This window comes from Perna viridis, chromosome 5, assembly GCF_037379345.1.
Source record: "Perna viridis isolate PV_CMFRI_1.1 ecotype Kerala chromosome 5, ASM3737934v1, whole genome shotgun sequence".
NCBI lineage: Eukaryota > Metazoa > Mollusca > Bivalvia > Mytilida > Mytilidae > Perna > Perna viridis.
The window spans coordinates 47,125,927-47,149,377 of record NC_142449.1 but is presented as its reverse complement, the minus strand read 5'-3'; the positions used below and the strand labels follow the sequence as shown (position 1 = coordinate 47,149,377).

At 32.0% G+C, this 23,451-nt stretch overlaps 1 protein-coding gene across 1 annotated transcript in view; it reads left to right on the top strand.

Annotated features, from left to right (window-relative positions):
- The first annotated feature begins 6,284 nt into the window (after positions 1 to 6,284).
- Positions 6,285 to 23,451, top strand: part of LOC148617975 (C-Maf-inducing protein-like) — an 80,707-nt gene continuing 63,540 nt past the window's right edge. Inside the window, exons 1-2 of the mRNA XM_088585667.1 lie at positions 6,285 to 6,896; positions 13,988 to 14,116. Coding sequence (XP_088441793.1) covers positions 6,501 to 6,896; positions 13,988 to 14,116 — 525 coding nt within the window. The 5' untranslated portion in view covers positions 6,285 to 6,500. The remainder of the gene's footprint in view (positions 6,897 to 13,987; positions 14,117 to 23,451) is intronic.

Here is a 23,451-nt window from a genome sequence, read left to right as displayed (position 1 = left end):
TGAGAATCATAATAATCATTCGTAACATTACACAAATGCACACTATTGAAAACCTTTTATCTCCAAATTCTGTTTGTACATTTCATAAACACCTGCTATACATATGCAACATACATCATAATCATAATCATTAACGAAAAAAAATTGTTTAATCATTATCCATACACGACTTCAGTTAATCTACTAAAAAAGCCATTTCTAGTTACACTTAAATGTTTGCAATTGATAATAAAGTGATATTCGTTTTCAACTTTTAACATTACATAAAGGACAAATCTATTGATCGGTGGGGGCAAATTTGTGTATCGTCTCCTTTTAGTAATTTAAATGCGGAGACTTGATTTCTGTCCAGGTTTGTTAAAAGAAACTTGACCATCTTATAGCACTTTTCAAATGTTCTATATGTTCTCAATATTTGTTCTTGCTAGAAAAAGGTTTTCTAGTACGAAACATAATTTTTTGAAATTGCATGGATCAACTTATTTTTAGAGAATGTACCTTGATTTTCCGAACATGTCCAAAGTTTAACTAGCCTAAAGTATTTCAAATTTAGTACAGAAACTGCCTGTTATATATAAATTATCTAAGTATGCCTTTTTCATCAGGCAATTACTAAAGAAAATCATCAAGTTTAATCAGGTGAGTCCAATAGCCAACAGTGGTTTTAATGGATGAAAAAGATATGGGAAATAATCCTATGATAAAACCGCTTAATTGAAGGCCAATTTAGACTCTCCTAAAACATAATTTGCATTTTTTATTTGAAGCTGATTAGGGCTGATTAAGTAATCCGAACACCATATCTCAGAGCAATATAACAAGAATTTATACATGCATCAGATAGTTTAAGATGTAATACTGCATTAGTTCTATCCGAATAAAAAGTTGTTCTTATATAAAATAAGGCTTAACGTGCCTTTTTTGATAGTTGATTTATTACTGATGTAAATGAATCCGAGGGCTTAAAAATATATCTAGGTATTTATATTCATTACATTGTTTGACAGTCAGATTTTCATATAAAACATTGTAACATTTAAGAATGTTACCAGATTTGTAATGATATTAACGACAAATCAGCAGCATATAGTAAACATGAAATATTTACATCGTTCAGATTTACAGGAGTCAAAAATATTTGCAATGTCATCATTATATACTGAAAAAAGGAGAAGGCTGAGTACACATCCTTGTTTGACACCAACATAGGAATCAAATGATTCAGCTATTCAATCTGCAAGTTTAATGGAAAAAGAAACGGATTTGTACATATCTTTATATATAATGTACAAAATTCCATTTACATTGTAGCAGGTTAATTTGTATAATAAGGCATGTCTATTGATCGTACCAAATGCCTTGCGGAGGTCAACAAAACAAGTGAATAAATATTTAGATTTTTTTTAATGTAAGAATTTGTCAATCAATGTTTTTAGAATGAAAATATGATCGCTTGGTCTAAATCCCTTCCTAAAACCACTGTTCTGAGCATATACCATTATTAGACTCTAAATGTTTATCAAGTCTATTGTATAAAATTCTAGAAAAAAAAATGATTCAGACATCTGGATACTGTGATTCTTTTATAACAAGGTGGATCAATTGTACATCCTCCGTTAAATAGTGGTTTTATAAAATTTATCCTCCAGCTTGAGGGGTAAACAAAGCTTTTTAATCTTGTATTAAATAACTCTATCAATTTACAATTTTTCATAACATGATATCTTAATCAATTAATTGTTGTACCATCAAAACAACTGACGTTTTCATTATTCAATTCCTTCACCGTTTTTATTATCTCCTCAACAGTTGCAGGTGCAATACGAGGATCATAACAACAATTTACATACATGTATTTACAATCTGATTCCATGTCAAACTTGTTGTGATAGCCTGGACTTATAAGGTCTTGAAAGTATTTTAACCATTCTTGTGGTGAAATATTTGAACTAGGGTCATAACTATTAATTTCTTTTAAATTGTTATTTTTTTTTCAGAATTCAGTGGTGTTATCATTGGAAGCTTCAACCAGATTATTCAATAATTGATTTTTAAAAGCCCAATGTTTCTTTCTCAGTAATTTATCATATAGTTTACCCATAGAATATTGTCAGTTGAAGTGATTTATGCCATGGAGATTTCCATCAGTTTCGACTTAGATTTCTTATAAATTTACGTTTCGTCTTACATTCACTATCGTGCAAATGTTTATCTTTTTTTTTCTTTTTTGATTTCTTGTTTTTTTTTTTTTTTTGTTCACTTCTACGATTCAGCCCAATAGCTGCATTTTTATAGTTTCTGTGAATTCATTAATTACAGTATTTACCCCCTTGTCTATAGCATCATTCATATTTATGGAGTTGTCGGTATTAATCTTTACTTTTATTGATTCAATCTTTTCATTTAAAGACAGAAAATTGTTAGATTTAAGATTTAATTTAAATTTTTTATGGTCGTCATCATGAACTCGTGGATCGTTATGGTGTATCCATCTGCACCATGAAAACTGATTTATTCAACGGGTCATAGTTTTCCTTTCCTCGTTTGTCTATCCCGGACTTGACTTTTTATGAGCAACTCGGCGGGTGTTTCTAGAAAAACAGAGGACGCTTACCCTACCGGTGCACCTGGTCCATGCTCCCAGTTTTTAGTGGAGTCCGAGTTGCTCATTTGCTCTTGTTACTTTGTATGTATGATTTTATTTACTTTATGTTCTTTGTTGTGTATGTCTGTTTTCCATGTCTGGTCTTTGTCCCAGGATTGCATTCTTTTGATTACCGCTATAACCTTGGTTCCCTTGATTACTCTTTCAAAAACTTTTCACCATTTTATGTTCTGAGGCAATGGTTTGAGTAAATTTGTAAAAGGAACCTTGTCCTGATTATTCATTGAGTGTATACTAACTGTTATAGGACAATGATCTGAGAGAAGTGGTTGAAAGTCTCCAACATTAAAAAAATATATTTTCAAGAAAGGAAGCACTACATAAGCAGTAGACATCAATTGAAGAACCATTACTATTTATAAATGTGAACTTCCCAGATGAGCCACCTAATCTTCTACCGTTCAGGATTCTTATTGAAGAGTCAATGCACAAGTCTAAAATGTTTTCCCATACTTTTTTATTAGTTTTTTTGTGCTAACTTGAGTATTTCTTGAGAGTTGTATACAGTCTGGAATATAATTATTAGGTAAAAGGTCATTCAGGATTATTATGAACATCATTCGACATAAAATCTTTTTTTTTCGTTACAGTCATTGTGATCAATCACCCATTTACATGATATTCCCCTTTTACTGTATATAAGTGTATTTGTAAGAATCAGGCAAAATGGGAAAAATCAGAAACATGTTTGTCAAAAACCCACCGATCTGACAATATAATATCATTCAAGGATGCTTTCTCTATTTGAAAAGACCATTATTTGATTTCTGCATCACTGGCTTTGCTCAGAAATTTTTAAATAGAATGTTAGAAAAATTAGGTTTTTGATACTCAAGCAATGCTAGAGGTTGTCTGGCAAGTTATTTTCTGTCTTGGCGCCATCCTAACCTCTAGCATCTGACATGTTGAAAGCCACCGCAAATGTTAATTAGCTAAACATGTGTTTTAAAATACTTTATGTCTTTTATTTACATAAAAGAAGTTTAACCTACCAGAAATCGAACGATAAAAATCTTAAATATTTGTTAAATACCCAGAAAACATTTGTAATGAAGACAGTTGTCAAATGACCAGCAATTTTGAATTAGGTCACTAATTTTACGGAATACAATATATTTTGACAAAACGAACTTCAAATGGGTAAATTGGTTAATTTGATATGTTCATTTCGCAAATTTTAAAATCCGTAATTTTAACAATCGGAATAACACACTCAAAAGCTAAAAACCAAATATGAAGTTCATTTTAACTGCTTTTACAAAGGATTTCCAGGAATGCTGGATTTTCTCATCAGGTAGGTCATTGTTTTTCTTCAGTTTAGTCACCTTCTCCCGTGTAATGGTAAAGAAACTGTATAAAACGTTTTAAATGGAAAATAGTTTCCTATAATTCTGCCGATTTCAAGGAACAGCGGAACCAGCGTTATATGCAATATGGCGCTCGGAAGTAAGAGGTTGAGGTATGGAGAAACGGAATTCCAACCTCTTACGTTGTAGGAGTAGGTTTTTGACAGAGTTATCTGCAACCTTGCATCGAGTCCGGAGTTGGGGTGTAGCTTAGACTTGATTATATATATATCTACACAGCTACAGAAATATTTTCCTTCTCTTTTGATGACCATATACATATGTCAACACTATATCTTAGTAACAGTTAATAAAGAAAAACAGCCAAAATAGTACAATAAAACAATGAAAATTGTATCCTAACCATGTTCACACTCTATTTTTTACTACTACTACAATTTACATATAAAGAACCTCCAGAATTGCAGTGGTTATACTGGACGCAAGCGAATCATTGGGTTGGTCATTATTTGTTCTCGGGTTGTTATACATGTCTATAGGATTGAGGCGTTGCTGAGTGACGCGTTGCTAAATGAGAGCTACTCGACATGTTGCTTGTGTTTTGTTTAGAGTATTCATTATCCTTCCGGTTAAAGTTCTCACTGTCATTTCGGTTAGTATTCATATGACCGTTTCGGTAAATTTCTCTGTGCCGTTGATGTAATTCTATAGGGTGTGATATAAAGTATGTGATATACATGTATGTCTCGGGTTGTGATATAGGGTATGCGATATAGATCTAGGGGTGTGATATAGAGTATGCGATATAGGTCCAGAGATGTGATATAGGGTTTGCGATATAGGTCTTGGGGTGTCATCTTGGTAATGCGATATGTTTCATGGTATGATAAACGGTATGCGATATACATGTAAGGTAAGCGAAATAGGGATGAAACGATCACTAATAATGATATTAAAAAACGTATTTTTTCAGTCTAAATATACATGAATGGAATACATAAATTTGTATAGAATAAACAAATTCCCTACTAAAACAGCCTTTGTATATAAGCATGTAGCCGGGAGGAAATAATGATTAAAAAAAAACAAAACAAAACAAAGGGTGCACTTTTTTATTGTGATCACGGTCGTGATCATACTGTAGATCACGATAGTTGCATTTTTTATATTGATCATAAAAGTGATAAATTAAAAAAAAAATTATCAATGTATGAACAATGATCATTTTGTGATCAAAGATGGCGGCAACCATTCTCAGAAACATGAACTGTAAAAATCGCTTGCTCGGCATAATTTAATGGTCATGGAGGTGGTTCTCGTAACCACAGGTCATTGGGACCAGGATTTTTTTTTCTATTTTTTATCACAAAAATATTATTAAATAATTTTGTTTCCATATTTGAGTTATAATTATGTGTTCTCAGACATGTCCACTTACTATTTAATATTGTTTATGCTATGGCGAAAGATCCTTGTCTCAAAAGCCTGTGCTCCTAACTTGGGTGAAAGCAACACAGGAACAGACTTGAGAAAGAAAAAGATGATTTATTTCAAAATTGTTGTAACTATCATCGTATCTGAATTAATACATTCTTACACTTCAATATACTGGTTCGTTCGTTGATTTAGTGCCAATAGAGAGGAAAAAAGCATTGAGATGAATTTATAAAAGTGTTTAACACTTGTTTTCCAATCCCAATATTGTATTACATTTGTATCTGTCATGTTCAATGCATTGACGCCTGCATCTGCCACTTTCAATATTGAGCATATTTAACTGCTTTTGCTATATATAAATCTTTGTTTTTTATCGAAAATAAAAATACATTAAAAAAAGTTGATATAAGTCTATTAAACCAAAACAGGGACTATGATATAAAGTACAAAATGTAAACAAAACCTTCGAAATGTAAACAAAACTAATGGAATTTATTGTAGTGATATGCATTCAAGAAACCGATAACTTAGCGTTTAAACATGACTGAGTTTAGAGACTTTTTTTACTGTTTAAAAAGTCACTGAAAACTATATTCTTCGTGGTTAAAATACCATTACAATTAATCCTCATCGACTGAAAGCATTTGTTTAATAAGCTCAGGAAAAATAAAAATCGTCATTCTAGACCCCCTTTTCCTTGATAGTAAAATGAAGGTATCAAATGCTTACACATCTAAGTTGATTCGTAAAGAAGTAAAGCACTTCCTCATAATAAAACAAACCGTGTAAATATATATATAAATATACATATAGTGTTTTAAACACGAAAACAATGTTATTCTGTGTTCACGTCATTAGAAACGGGTCACGTGGTCAAGTTAATATTGGATGTGTATTGCAATCACAATGGATGTGTATTCCATGAATTATCAGTGAAATAAATGGAAATAATGTGATAATTTGAGGTATTTCGTTGTTTTGGATTATAATATACTATCAAGCTGGCTTGTATATACCGTTACTGTAACCCTTTAGTGGCTTTTAGTGGAGTTTCAGGGGAAAATATTGGTGAAAAAGGTGAAATAGTGAATATGGCAACCATTGGCTTAGCTGATGTGTGCGAGGATAGCACGGCCGATGATGCACCGACAATCGAAATACCAAACGATGAAGAGGAAAGAGAAATTGTTAATGAAGATGACGAAGATCCAGATGAGGACAATTTTGAAAGTCCAGCCCGGGAAAATAGACGAATATTTGAACGGAACGACAGTGGTACAAGTTTTTGTAGTCTAATTTCACAGAATTCTATCAACACAAAACCGATTCAGGGACCTCGCTATAAATTGATAAATGAGGGAGATATACCGATTTGTAGACTGAATCACACAAGAACTATTGTTAGTAAAATAATGAACTCTCGCTATTTGAGGAGATGGGAGGTTCACAAAATTTATTTAGACAAAACAGAGATCTGTTCGGCTACGGTAAGTCGGTTTGTTTATGTTGGAGTCACTGAGGCGTGAACGGTAACTTTATCTGTCGTGTATTGGGTTGAGTTGTAAATTATAATTACTTGAATGATTAGTACTACACTAATCATATTGTTGAAGAAATTAATTAAGATTTATATTGACCTTATCTGAAAAAATGAATCAGCCTATTAGTAATGGGATTTGTACAGCTTTTAGTTCAATGATGGTTTGAAAATCCTTGAAATCATATAGAATTTTTTCGGAAAATATTAAAATATTAAAACCTAAATATTAAATTATAACATAATTTTATCTTAATGAAACTTTTATTAAATTTGAAAAAAATTAATACTTATACAAAAATATTGATTTTAATCTTTGGAAAACCAATCTACATGTAACTTACTTTGTCTTGATTAAAGATAGGTAATAGGAATGAGTTTTCCCTAAAAGTCAGAATTATAAAGTGTATGAAGGCCGACAAATTTCTTTTTTTTTTTTTTTTTTAAAGAATCCTTGTTGCTCTAGTATGGTTATCATTTAAAATTATTACAGAGTCTGTGGAATTATTCCTGATTGTGAATTGCTTGTAGCTCAGGTACCCATTTCTGAAAAATTAATATTTTGATAAATATCCTTGTCAAATGAAAAAAATTCTCTTTCCAAACTCTTACCAAAGTTACCATAATTATAATGAACACAATACAGGGGCAGATCCAGACACCCTGAAAAGGAGGGATGCCAGCCCGGGTTCCTCAGAAAAAAGGGGGCTGCTAGGACGTTATTTACCATTCTTTGTCAATATTATCTATGAAAATGACATTTTCCAATAAGTTTGCCAACCGCCTGCACTCCTTGGATCCCACTACTGCAATAAGGAAACAAAGATAACACCTCTTTACCTGTTTCTTACAAGTTTATTTGTTCTAAAGACTTTAGGTCTTAAATGTACTTTACAATGAGGTGATATGAACATGTCATACGCCATAATCACGTAAGGTTGACAAAACCTCCAAGGCTTCTGAGTCACTATGTAACTTTTCCTCCCCTTTGAAATGCATACAATGTACATTTTTGTTCATGTATGCATTAGTACATTTTATATGTTTTATCCTTGAAATTATGTATGCACATTATATCCTACAAATGTCGCATACAACAGGAAATTAGACTTCATCTAAGACAGCGTAAGTGAGTATTTCCTGTGCTTTTAATGTTGACATTTGACACAGAATGAAATGTTGTACAGCCTATGTACTAATACAATATAAAATGTAATTAATTAGAGACTTAGACATATGTCAGGGTTAATTTTCATCATTAGTAAAAGGACATATTACTGATTTGTCACCTGAAATACACCTATTTAGCTTACAAATACAGTACTGTTCATGTGGACCTTTCCAGTGAAAGAAAATACCTTTGTACATGTACATGTATGTTATAAAAGAAAACCCAGTTCATACATTGTACTTGTAGCTCCACATTTATGATAAGCAATCCTATGATAAGAGAGGCACAGGGTAAATTTTATCCCACTGAAGTTTTTGTTTCAATGTAATGTATATAGTGTAAAAAAAAATTCACCATGTTTCCATCCCATAGTGGGTACAGGGTAAAATGCCAATTATAATTAGTACCAACTAATTAGCCTAAAGACTATGAAGATGAAACCTCTGTAAAATCATTAAGTATTTTTTTTGTTTTCCTGAAATAAGAGTATACAGTGAGTAATCAAGGGAACCAAGATTCTAGTAAAAATCAAAAGAATATAATCCCAGGAAATCAGATATAGATAATACAGAACATGAAATAACCAAAACAACAGGTATAAAGAAACAAGAGCAAATGAGCAACTCAAACTCCACCAAAAACTGGTAGTGTGGACCAGGTGCACTTGTAGTGTACTTATAAATGTCATCTGCTTCTCTAGAAACACCTGCCTGAGTTGCTCATAAAATTTCAAGTCCTGTGTAGATGAAGGAGTAAAGGTAAACAATGACATGGTAAACAAATTGTTTTCTACTTTTGAAGATCAATAGTACATGTATATACCTTGTACAATGCCTTCCCAGATATCCTAAGTATAGCTGGGTCGTAAACTCACTGAAATTCTAGCCAGTCCTGAATACAATTTTTCAATATATTTACTATATGGCTATGTAGATTTTTGCTAAATTTAGCTAGCCCTGACAAAAAATCGCTAGTCTCGGACTGGCGGCAGGCTACTATTTCCAACTTTGGTATAGTGTAAATTATGTTCAGTTTACAATGACAATTAATTTACCACACTGTTAAGAGAAGGAATTGAAACATAAAATTTGTTCCTTATAAAACAATATGTTACTGTAATGAAGTATCTGATGAATGTAAGAGTGTGAGGGAATTTGTAGGTACATTTGTACATGTACATTTACATTATAAAGACTGGCTTTATTTTTACTAATTTTCTTAAGAAAGATGCTTTTGTTTCAAGATACTTGTACTTGTATTGTAGTAAAACATTTTTTGAAGAAAGAAAAGGTGATGAAAAAAAATTTCATCCAAGTACAGATTTATGTACCCTCCAAAAAAAATTATATCAACAAGACAAAAATAGAATAGGTTACTATGTTGGTAAAAATTTTTCAAGAACAAATTCCATTGGGTTAATGGGGAAACAATCATGAGAATCAGATTTGCCAAAAATTGTTATGGGTAGGCACAAAATAGGATATGAGGGGTAGCAGGAAACAGATATACTTGTTTTTGGCCCTATATTCACGGTGCTTGTATTTACATCATAGAGGTTTGAATAAGAGTGTGAGGTCCATGAGCTACATGTAGCACATAAGAAATTTCATTTAGCTACATGTAGGTCATGGACCTTGAATCCACTTTTTCTTTATTTTTGGCCTTGCGGTTATTAGACGTATCGATGACAACCCACTATCAAATACAAAACCACCTGTGACCAATCATGTGACCTCCCTGGTAAAGGTTCTGATATTTCGATGCCAATTTTAGACTTATTACTGGTATAAATGTTTGAAATGTACAAGTTGGTTTTTATATGTCAGTATAGTGTTCCAAATGCATATGAAAAATTTGAAAAAAATGGCGAACTTACACTTAGATGGACCATTCCTACATGCACTTTCCACTCTTGAAAGTAGATTTGAACATCTGCATCTTCAGCTCTTCATTTTTTTTTCAATTGTTCAAAAAAAAAAGAAAGAAAATCAACCCATTGTTAAGTTATATGTCATAGACACCAGGTCTACACATGTACAAATGTATGTTTTTTTTATGAACAAATCCAACAAAAGAATACACATCTACATGTATTAACTACAAACAGTGACACATTGTACATTAATTGTATTGATTGTCAAAATTTACACTTCATTGAAAAAGTCATTGATATGAAGATATTGAATCCCCTATCTTGAAAACAAATTCATAATTTTTGCTCTAAATGAAAAAAAAAAAAAACAACAACAAAAAACAAACAATTATAACAAACAATTATAACACTCTGTAGCATGATGTCTTAAAAATATCTAAGACCCCAACATCATTCCAGCTGAGACAATAATAAAATCAATACTAAATGAAGGAAATTTGCCTGTGACGTAAAACACATTTATTCCGTTGACAAATTGCCGGAGACTGATGTATCAAGACAGCTTTATAAGGAATAGTTTCAGAATTTGCAATTTTCTGTAGAGGAAGTTAGAAATATATACTTAAAAGTTTTACAGCTTGACTAATTAGCCAAGTGTTAGAAGCTCTTTATATGGTATCATGAGGGCATTAAACATTAATAAGGGTTTGTAGTACTGGAGTTACTGTGTACTTAGTAATCATGAAATATTGATTGCTTTATGGCCGAAAGAACCTGGGAAAAGACCATGGTTGGCTTTCTGTTTTTTAGCCTCTAAGGCCAAAAAAAAAAAAACAAAAACAAAACAAAAACAAAAACAAAAAAAAGTTTTGTTTTCTAATGCTTGTACCAGCAGGAAAAAAGTACAGTATGTACATATTGGTAGGGAAATTATTTTGTTTTTCAAAAATATTTTACATTTAGTTAATGGGGAAACATTATCTAGCCTCTGTACATGTACTTGTATGTGTTGTTTTGTTTTCACCTTTTGTTTATTTTTAATGTAAATTGAGTATACTGTATATGGCAACTCTTATGCTGTACCTGTTTATAATGATGTTTTGGGGCTAGCTGGAGCCTGCCCTGTTGTGTTGGGTTTCTTCTGTGTTCATTGAAGACCAATGAGTGACATTGGGCTGACATTTTCATCCTGGTGGGGTTGTTGTCTCTTCGACATATTCATCATACTTATTTCTGATATATTTAAGTGTGCTTGAGCAAAAACGGCCATAAAATGTTTAAGGTGGCCACTGAAGCAATAGAGTAGGTAGGGTAGCAGGAAACAGACACATTTTTTTTTTTGCCTAACATTCAAATTTATTGCTAAAATATTTTGCCCCTAACTATTTCATTGTAAAGTATAATAACTAAATTAAAATAAAATAGTTTTATTGGCATTAAATATAACATTGTAAACCAAGGATTTATATTTGAATTGCAAGGTTACAACAAAAAATAGCCCCAATATATTATTTTTGGTGTTCTTGTTAAACTACTTCTGCATTTACATGTATATCATATCACAAAATTTAATTGCAAATTTACATAAATATTTGAAACCACTAAGCATTTTCAAGATAAATCTCTGGTTTTAAATAGATAATATTTATTGTGAATGTTTACATATTGAGAAAACATAACAGTAATTTTGTGTTACAGGTTGACTGAAATTAGAACTCACATAATCATTTTGGGATCTGCTGTTCAAAATATTTTCCCCAGGATAAGTCTAGAACAGCATATATATACAACATATCCAGTTATATGTATATATTTTATGAATATTTATCCAGCAAATGAAGTTTTGAACAAACAGGTCCTTCCTTGTTTTGAGAAGGAAATTTTGTCTTTAACTTATTTTGTACCACAATTCAACTTAACTTTACATAAAAGAATTTCACTTTAAGAATGATAGTAAAATCACTTGTGCATTGAATTGATTTATTCTAATTTTTACAGACTTGTTCATTTTTGTGTTGGTGTATATTTTTTACAGTAACAATTGTATTTGAAAAACAACATTTTGTTCTAGTATGTTATACATAACCTTATAAAAAAACTTAGAATTTATAAATTATATTGAAATATACTGCATTATATTTGTACATACATGTACATGTACATTTGTATATGGTTGACTTGATTTATTTAAACACTTCAGTGCATGTCCATATGACACTTAATTGTCCTTCACCCAGATTGTCAAAAATTCAATGAAACAATTTTTCATTTGTTTTTGCATGTTAGATAGTGCATATTGGTAACTAAGATTTTGGTGTATTTAAGAGCAGTATGATTTCAAACAGAAAGATGCACTGTAAAATCTTATCAATGGTTTTTGTGGTTTTTATAAACTAAAATGGGTACAAAGTATTTGACAATAATGATTCAACTGCATAGCAATGCTGAAATAAGCAATTTATTTTACTCAGTATGTTCCCACTTACGTCCTTCCAAGTGGAAAAGGTAAAGTCCACTTGACGTATACTGTACCCTTGAAGTAACACATGTAGTTGAAAAACATTATCATGCTAAAAATCCATTTCTCTTCAAATGAAAAATATTTTAGTGTGTAATACACATATAATTAACATTTTGTGAAAATATTTTTTATAGAAAACCATTATTCTGTCTTCAAGCAAATAATGAAAATCATTTGTAATTACCTCAAAGATTTGCAATGCAGTTAAGTGTAAGTGTTTGCAAGAATCAGGCAAAGTTGGAAAAATCAGAAACATGCATGTCAAAACCCCACCGATCTGACAATGTATTGTCACTCAAGGATGCTTTCTCTATTTGAAAAGACCATTTTTTTATCTCTGCATCACTGGCTTTGTGTAGAAATTTTTCAATAGAATCTTAGAAAAATGAGGTTTTTGACAGAGTTGTTTGGCCTTGAAATGTTCATTTTCAGTGCATTTCAATGAAATTGTAACTCAATGGTCCAGCATTATATGGAAAATCTTGTCTATTTTCTTTAATTCTGATGGTGAAAGTAGTCAAATTACACTATCAAACTATGGAAACGATAGTTTTTTTCATACCATGTTTCACCCACCGCCTGATTCTAACAGGGACTGACATTTAAATATATACATTGTACATGTTTCAGCTGTTTCAAATGGGTACAGAAGGTTTAGTTTTTAAGTGTGTTTAACGTATTAAGTGAAAACACAAAACTTTTGTTACTGGAAACTCTTTTTTTATGACTTACATGTAGTTTAATATTCATCTTTCTTATAACTATTTTTGTTGACATTTGTTTATATTGGCTCACCGAGATTGCTGATTGCCAGCCAAAACAATAAAGATTTGAAAACGGTGAAAATTATGCCTGTACCCTTAGTTATTGAAAAAGTTCATATTCTGTGAAAAAAATCTACATGAAATAGTAGACAATTAATAGTCTAGAACTTAGTGTGGCCTTGTTATAAAACAAAAAGACCTGTTTATTGGGTCCATAAAGTATTGTACTAAATCCTCACCTCAGGACTTCATGCCTTGATCAATATCATTTTACTTGGTCTGTATAAAGTATATTGACCTCATCAAAAGTTCAGAATTGAAATATACAATAAAATTCATACATATAATAGTCTTTTACATTTGTAAACTTATTTTGTACTGTATTCTTAACTTACATGTAGTTCAAATCTATGTGAGTTTATGGGCAATAAGATAGTGATAGTCTGTTACAGTGAGTAATTATAGTTAATTTCAGGGAATAAAGTTGGTCTAATTGAATGACCATTACCTGATGTAGGTACTTAACTGGACAATTGGTATAGGTACATGTGTTTTAATCAAAGTTTGATAGATGGTTTAAATCTCTGGCATCAGGTGATTGTTACTTCTAATCCATTACCTGAAGTTAAATATATAACTGGCTGTAGAAGTTATTAAAACTCCTGCTGTTTCTAACATTACTTTGCTAAATATTACCAACATTATATTTCAGCCTGTTGGTATGATGGAAACCCCCATACCATATTCCAGTATTGAAGATGTACATATAGTGTCGCGGTGGAACGCTGGACAGAAATTTTGTATCCGAATCACAATACCAGATGGTTCTTTCCTAATGCAGGTATTTTAAACTTTATAAAGCAGCTGGTGGAGTTGACTTGTCTTTTTGAGTATATGTAATTAGATGTGCATACATTGTATGTTTTGTTAATTTTGGGGCTTCATCAACATTCAAGATTTTTTCCCTAGGTTAAAAATATGACCATTTAGATCATTAAAAATGGCTGATTTTTGGAACTAATAAGAAATTTTAATCCGAAATTATCATTTAATAATCTTAACCATTAAGTGTAGCTTTCAGACCTTTATTCCAAAAGTAGGTTATATCTAACTGGGTACTTTTCATGAAACACTGGACAAAATGCACGTTGTTTAAAGGATTATTTTTTTGTTAATAAGTGTAATGATAAACAAGTGCTATCTTTAAAAAAAATACTAGTAGCCGACATTTTTTTGGTTTGCCAGTCTAACATTAAAGTATATAGAAAATTTAAATAAGATTTTATTTGGAGAATTGTGTGACCACTGTGCTTTGTTTCCTATTTCAATAGATTATTTAATAGGTTCAATAAGTGAACCAATTTAGATGAAAGTCAAAGCACTGTTTTTAATTGAAAATATCCTGGATGCAAATCCCCCACTGGAGCCTTGAATAAAATAGTTGTCATCTTTTTTCACCAGTGAAATAAGAGGTTGAAAGCTCCATCAGTTACATTGCCATAGTTAAGCATCATGGGTGTCACATAAGTGAAGTCAATTCTGACTGTGCCAGAAACAGTATAAAAAACTACACTGTAAAGGGATTGAAACCAGAGAACTCCTCTGGTTTCTTGTAGTCCAATGGCTTAAAAGTGTCCTTCATTTAAGTAACAAGGGCTTGCAAGCTTTTGAAGAACTACAAATGTTACTCAAATCTTTTTTTACTGAACTGCGGCTACAAGCTTTTGGCTGAAGTGTATTCAGCACTGGTTTTGAAATTTTTTTTTTATTCTACCACAGATTTCAAATGTTTAAGCTAAATGTAGTACTTGATTTGTCCCTGTTATTTTGACAGCCTACATTTTTTGGGAAAGGTCGCTTGTGGTTTCTTTTTTTCGAGAAATTTTGATTTAACATTCTTTTGATCATTGTTATTCATGACTTGTCAATAAATGTAATCAAATGAACATCATGGAAGTAGTTTAATTGTCATTGACCTTTAGTCTGTGCTCTCTCAGTCAATTGCCATCATGGAAGTAGTTTAATTGTCACTGACCTTTAGTCTGTGCTCTCACAGTCAATTGTGCATCATGGAAGTAGTTAAATTGTCATTGACCTTTAGTCTGTGGTCTCACAGTCAATTGTGCATCATGGAAGTAGTTTGATTGTCATTGACCTTTAGTTTGTGATCTCACAGTTTACATGTACATGTATATGTACATCCTGTATAACAAGTACCTGTTTACCTGCTTTATCTGATACCTGTATATTCCAGATTTTTAGGGATGGAGTATCAGTGACTATATATATGTAGATACTCTGAAACATTAATGGGTCAAAATCATTTGGCTGGAAGTGACATATTTTGGAAAGCCAGATAAAATAATCCTTGCATTTGCATGGTACCGGTAGCTAAAATCATTTTGGAAAACAACTGATACATATCTATGTTTTGAATTTGACTTCAATTATTGAATTGTTGTCAAGAATAAATACATGATGATGGATGCCAATCATTCCAAAATGCATTTTTTCTTGTTGAAATTGCCAGATTGATGTTATGTAGATGAGGTAAATAGCAATACACACAGATTTCAGAATGAAATGTTTTCAGTGGAAAAGAATTTGGAAGTGAGATGAAAATATACATGTATATATTCCACTAGTTAAAATTTTGGTATAAAATTTTGATAGATACTTATTTGTTTTTGTTTAAGAATGTAATATACCCTTACAAGCATATAAGGATGTCAAATATATTCATTGTTACCAGTATTTAATACAATGGTAGTTGCATTTATATTGGTATATATCCCTTGCGGGGTATCATGTTTGCACTTGCAAGCTCATGCAATATAATATCATATATCATTTTTGGTGATATTAAACAATATGAATGAAATAACCTTCTTATATTGCTGTTTATCATGATTTTAGAAATTCACTCCATCCTAAGTAACAGGTAGTATTTTAAGAAGGCTAAAACACTTAAAGATATATCAATCTAACAGACTGTGCCTGATGCTTACTTGGAATTTTCATAATTCATCCCCATTTGAACAAATATTAAAGGTTGCTTCCCTCGATTTTCTACAAACCTATGACAAAGGAACTAACAGGTTATAATGTCTCCATGAAATGTTTTTAAGTAGCAGTCTTTATAAAAATCAGACAGGAGGTGATTCATGCATGTTGAAAACCCACCAACTTTACTTTTATTCCCTATTCAGAATCAGTTACAGACCACTAAAATCAGTCTTGGTTTTTCATTTTGGTTTAGCATTCTTGAGATAATTTTATATAGATTGTACATGAAATTAGCACTTTGCAAGAGTTATTGTTCTTGATTTGCTTTGATTTGGTTGATTTTAGTGTGAAATGAAAGTATGATTTTTTCAAAAGTGCAGATCTGAATACAGAAAATACTAATGTAACATAAGAAATACAGCATCTGAAGACCAAAAAAACATTGTTTGTTCAATGGGTTTTTCTACACTATGAATCACTGTACCATGTGCAGTGTCTTAATTTTATATGGACTGGTACCTAATAATGTTTGGATGAATAATCAGTTTCCGTATTAAAACCAACAATAATGATTGGATCGTATTTGCTTTTGTGTTGTTTTCATTGTTGGGAAAGAACTTGCTTGTTAAATCAATTCTGCGACAGAAATACAATGTATCTTGTAGCCCAGTAGTATTTTATGGATCAATTATTCTCAGCACTGTTGTGAGGAGATGATATAAGATATCTTATTCCTCTTGTAATTTAATTGTGTTTAAATGTGCTAAAGTGTTGACTTAAATCCAAAGCTAAGGAGATATATCAGAAGGCTTTTACGGCACATACAACAGTGATGTTTACAGGATAGAGCTGGTCTTCCATTCATTAAATGACCATCACTCAATGAATAGCATGGGTTAGGTAGTTCAATGGGCAATTAAAAAGATATTTCAACCAGACATTAGATTCAAAATACCTGTTTAAATTTAGTTGAAAGAGTAATCAAGGAAACCAAAATTCCAACGGAAACCTAAAGAATACAATCCAGGGACAAAGACCAGACATGGAAAACAGATGTACACAGCAAAGAACATTCAACTTTCTATCAGATCTATGTACAAATAGAATGCTGATAGAAAGTTCAAACCAACTTTATCCCCTGAAACATTATCCTTGTATGTGCTATAATATTCATCAATTTATCCAGCAATCAAAAGTCATACAATGCCATCAAAGTCCTCCCAGAATGTTTTCTTTCTGTTGCTCCTGGTATAATTTATATCAAAGAATTCTTCAATGTTCACCTATTGTATCTGTGGAAAATTTAATAATACATGTATTGCTGATGCAATGGATCCATTGATGCTGAAGTAAACATCCAAATCGGGATATTTCTGAGAAAATGTTGTTATGATGTTTGACCAACACAAAAAGACCTATGACTTGGAAACAATATCTGATATCTTCCACAAGGATAGAAAACATATCCTCCGACCACAGAGATGGTTCATCATATTTTCAGGTTTCAATTATTCACATGAGAATTTTTAAACCTGGATTCTCTGTAATGTTCTGCCTAGCTCTTTTGTAACCTTGATGTTGTTGAGAATTTTAGATTTCACTTAAAGCTCTCCTTTTTCAATATGTCTCTTGCCACTTTATTTTAACTTTTTATCTAAATGGATACAATTGGTCCAGTATAGCAGGAGCCTCATTTAGATGAGACAGACCTGGCATATGACCTCATTACATTGGGATTTTTTTTTTCTTTGCAAGAAAACTTGATGTATCACATTTATTTTGTGTGTTGCTTAGCTCAACATTTAATGCTATTCATGGCCCTCTAAAACCTGGGTCTGGCCCTTGAAAAGGTTATTTAAATGAATTATTTTGATCTTAATAGATCAAATACAGTTTTTGTGTGACATGCAGAACTGACATTGACCAGTCACTTTCTCTATGTTGTTTGTTAACTAAGTTTTTGAGGCTATATCAAGATTACTCAGCGTAGAATATAAAAAAAATCTGAACCTTCCCAGTCAAAAAGGCAGAAACTTTACTGTAGAGTCTATGAATTTTATTTTTTTTCTTATAGGACAAACATGTTTTTCTAAGTGAATATAAGTTCTTTTTATTACAAACTACTGTTACACTGAATAATATGTTGCCTTGATAAATGATGAATTAAGATTTTGTATAAAATTTCCCTTGAATTATTTAAAATACATAACATTCTAATGGAATTTACCACCTCTCTAAAATAGTTCTCATTTAATGTAATGGCTATGTATATTCATTTCATGTCGCTGTGTAGATATGAAAAAATATTGTTGGATTTAGAACCCTGATGTGTTATTTTTGGTTAAATTGAGCAAAGTATTATTCACATCTAATTGTATATTGCATAATTTTATTGTTGACAGTGTGCTTATAAAGAAAACTAAGCTTTATTGCAGTTAATGCATGCTCAACACAGATATTGATAACTAAAATGAAGCAAAAATATCTGGAAATTCAGTCAAATTTGCTACATAATATGACATTCTGGTATGCAGAAAATATAGACTGGGTATAAAGATAATCCCTGGTACTAGTCACACTGCATTATAAGCTCGATACTTGTCCTGTGTCACTGGCTATTACAAAAGTTATTTAGACTGAATTTAACTTGTAAAGTTTGGATGGTTGTCATGGCAACTGACCACGATATAATGTTGTAATGTTCATTAGTTTTGTAGGTCTTGATTCAGACCAAAAAGGGGCAAAATTCTTTTCAGGTAGGAAGCTGAAAGTTTCACAAAATAACTAGGCTAGACTGGTGTAAGCAAATATACATGTACCTTCTTACAATCTAGACATTTTCCCAAAACTTCTTGAAGCCCCATCCTTTTTTTTTGAAGTTTTTGTTAATTTTCTGCATTTTTGGGGCATAACCTGGAATCTCGCCTTTTCGGGAATCCTTTGCATTTCCACTGGATCATTTAAATCAGTACACATGTATTACAGGATCCCTATCTATACAATAGGCTGTTGTTATAAGTACATGTGTTACAGGATCCCCATCTATACCATAGGCTGTTGTTATGAGTACATGTATTAGAGGATCCCCATTTATACCATAGGCTGTTGTTATGAGTACATGTATTACAGGATCCCCATCTATACCATAGGCTGTTGTTATGAGTACATGTATTACAGGATCCCCATCTATACCATAGGCTGTTGTTATGAGTACATGTGTTACAAGATCCTCATCTATACCATAGGCTGTTGTTATGAGTACATGTATTAGAGGATCCCCATCTATACTATAGGCTGTTGTTGTGAATACATGTGTTACAAGATCCCCATCTATACCATAGGCTGTTGTTATGAGTACATGTTTTACAGGATCCCAATCTATACCATAGGCTGTTATGAGTATTTGTATAAGGATATATCACAAGTCAGATGACATATAGGTCAGATGACATACAGGTCAGATGGCTAGTCATACAGGTCAGATGACATACAGGTCAGATGGCTTGTCATACAGGTCAGATGGCTAGTCATACAGGTCAGATGGCTTGTCATACAGGTCAGATGGCTAGTCATACAGGTCAAATGGCTAGTCATACAGGTCAGATGACATACAGATCAGATGGCTTGTCATACAGGTCAAATGACATACAGGTCAGATGACATACAGGTCAGATGGATAGTCATACAGGTCAAATGGCTAGTCATACAGGTCAAATGGCTAGTCATACAGGTCAGATGACATACAGGTCAGATGGCTAGTCATACAGGTCAAATGGCATGTAGTAATAGTTAATATACATTTATTGGTTAATGCATTCAAATGTTCTTTTTTCATGTATTGATATAGCAATCAGTCAAAGAGTTTGTCAGAAGATTGTCAGGTGTTTTGATTGACAATGCAGTGAAACCTACAATGCGAAATGGTTCTTTTCTTTATCAGTTTCTACAGAAATCAGCTATTTGTTTTTGTTTTAAGACCACATATTAAGTTGTTTCTAAATATTTATTATTTATTTGAATATAATATATTGAACAACTTTCCTATTGTTTCCAATGAGAGCTTTAGGAGGCATTTAGTTAAGTGTAGACTCCTTCTCTAAGCCCCTTATTGTCTTATGGATTGCTGCTAGGATTGTTACAGCACATTTTGTGATCTTGGGGATAGAGTTGGTCTTTCCTTGAATAAATGACAATCATATGATGAATTTCCTTAAGTAGTTAACCTGACTATCATTGCATATACATGTATCATGCAGCAGGAAATTTTCACGGTGCTACATTTTGAAATTTGGTCTATGAATAGTGGTATTAAGTTTTCAGGGTCTTTATTTCTAACATCTTTATTTTAATGGAACAGATATTATATGTGGAAATCTGGAATTAAATTTGGCATGCTTTTATTTTTGCACTTATTTATGTAAAACCTCATGAGAAAATTAGAACTTCACGAAAATAAGAACCTAGCAAAAATTAGAACCTCGCAAAAAATTTCCCACTATTCAGTAATTATTTAAATCTGTGTTTGAAAAAATATAATAATTTCCTTCATGATTGTCCTTTTAAACATTTACGGCAAGCCAACTCTATCCCCAAAACTTCATTATTGTATGTGCTACAAGCCTTATAGTCATTTTATTACTCTCTCTATTGACTGGTCAATGGCTGCTCACTGAATTATAAATGACTGATCACTGACTTATCACTAACTGGCAATGACTGATTTATGACTGATCACTGACTTATCACTAACTGGTCAATGACTGATCACTGACTTATCACTAACTGGTCAATGACTGATTTATGACTGATCACTGACTTATCACTAACTGGTCAATGACGGATTTATGACTGATCAGTGACTAATTACTGATTGATAATTCACAGTGATAACCTATGATAGATTTTAAAAACGTACAAATGCTTTACTTGGTATAGACCCTATTACCATGCTGCATCCGTCATTGGAAAAAACTATCATTAAGGATGCAATATTTTAGGTTTTCTCCAAGTAGGTATTGATCACAACATCAAACCATCAATTAATTTTCTTTGCAGCTTGTTGTGCATCAGAGTAGTTAGAAAAAAATATGATTTATCCATAACCAATAGTCATTTATTTCTTTGGAAACCATATCTTTCTCTTATGGTTTGTGTCAGGGCTTTTTAATCTGGTTACCAATATCGATGATGGAGCTATTTTGATTGTGAACCAGAAATGAGGTCAATTTATTTTAGTATTGTGATGCATTTGAAGGCAAGATGTATGTTAGATGTATCACTCAAAGTAATGATATAATGACTGTGTGGGGAATATTAGTCTTTGGTTAACCTTTCCTACATGTAGTTAAGACATTATATTGGCTTATGTAACTGTACTCAGGATGGTGTATGTTATGAAAGCAGTTAGAAGGCTGTCTTAAGGGTCCATGGCTCTCTTGTAGCAAGGGTGGGTCCAGACGCTTTCAAAAGGAGAGGTGCTCAGAAAGAAGGGAATGCTAGGATATTATTTGTCATTTTTTGTCAATTTTACACATGAAAATGACAAATTTTCCAATTTAAAGGGGTGCCAACTCTGGATATGCCACTACCTGTAGGAAATATGATGTATAGGCATATTAAAGTCTTCACAAGTGGTAAAACTGGTTAAGATGCAAAGTTAATGAAAATAGTTAGCAACCTGATCCTACTGTCCTGTCAGATAGCTTTGACACAGAATCTTATATTGGCATTATCTGAAATATCATACTTTGCTAACAACATGTATGTAAATGAGAAAAAATGATGAGCTGGCAATTTCTGCCACTGACGCAACAACATATCTCCCATTTTAATCATGTGTATTAATATTTTACATTACACATACTGTATCTTGCCTGAATTTTTGGCAGCTTTTGCATTCTTTCTCCCTTTTCAGCATTTGCTTTTTTACTGCAGGACTTTATTTGCATAATGCAGGTATATAGTTTGGTTTGCACCACTATAAAGTGTTCATTTAATAATATTTACTTTGTCATATGTCAAGTAAATCTAGGAGTTTTGACGTAGTAAGAAAACCTATATATCTGATACATTACAATCTAAAGATTTTTTAAAGAAACTGACATTATCCATTTGTTGTATAACTCATCAAAGTTCATTTCTTTCTTTTATCTTTATTTGAATTAAGATTTATATCGGCCGAGATATTTCAATTTTAAAAGAATGAATCTGGTTGGATTTTTGGGGTTTTTTTTTTTGTCAAGGTGGGTTGCTAAGCATTTTTTGATAGAACCTGCCAGTACATATTTTGTGGTACATATAATGTGGTCTTCCTTGTTGGTTGGATCCAATCCTATCATTCCATCTTCAATGGGGTACTTTCTTATACACGTAATATGGATCGCTTTCATTTATTGAAATCAGTCAGAATTCCGATATCTCTTATGGTTTGGGAATTATAAGGGGTCACAACTGAAGAAATCAACTTTTTTACTTTTGGTCTGATTTTTCATTTTTGATTTAATTTAAAATTTGTGCTATATAGTGTCCAAAAAATTTGATGTGTGCATGATAAATTGTAAGTCCTTATGCTTAAGGGTGTTCAAAACTAATATTGTGTCCATACTTGCCCCAACTGTTCAGGGTTTGACTACCTTCTTTGTATCATGCCATGCTCATCAAAGCTTTTTATGACTCTGTGTCTGATGAAATGTTTTAATACCCTAAACCTGGTGTTACCTACCATTTCCATCATAAATGTCCTGTACCTCTTCAGAAATATTGAGGTGGTTTCTGGTTTTTACTGTGATATTTTCATTTGTTACACAGACTTTCCTTTTTTATTATTCCTTTTGACTTCCACTTAGAGATCATCAGTTTGGTAATTTTGTTATTATCCTACATCTTCTCAATTGTTCAGATAACTGACTATGGTAGTTTCTCAGTTAATGGTCATTCTATCAAGGGAAGAACAATTCCATTCCGTGAAGATAGTTATATAACTTGCTGTAATGCACCAAAGTAATGTAATATTTTTAGTCTCCTAAGCAATTCTGACTTTATCAGGATTTACTGTCAATTAGTTCTTTATTTACTGATTATCTCGATCAATATAATGAGAAGGAAATCAGTGAGATTTTTTTTTGGAGAAAAAACTCACCGATACATTTATAGATGATGGACAAGGAAATG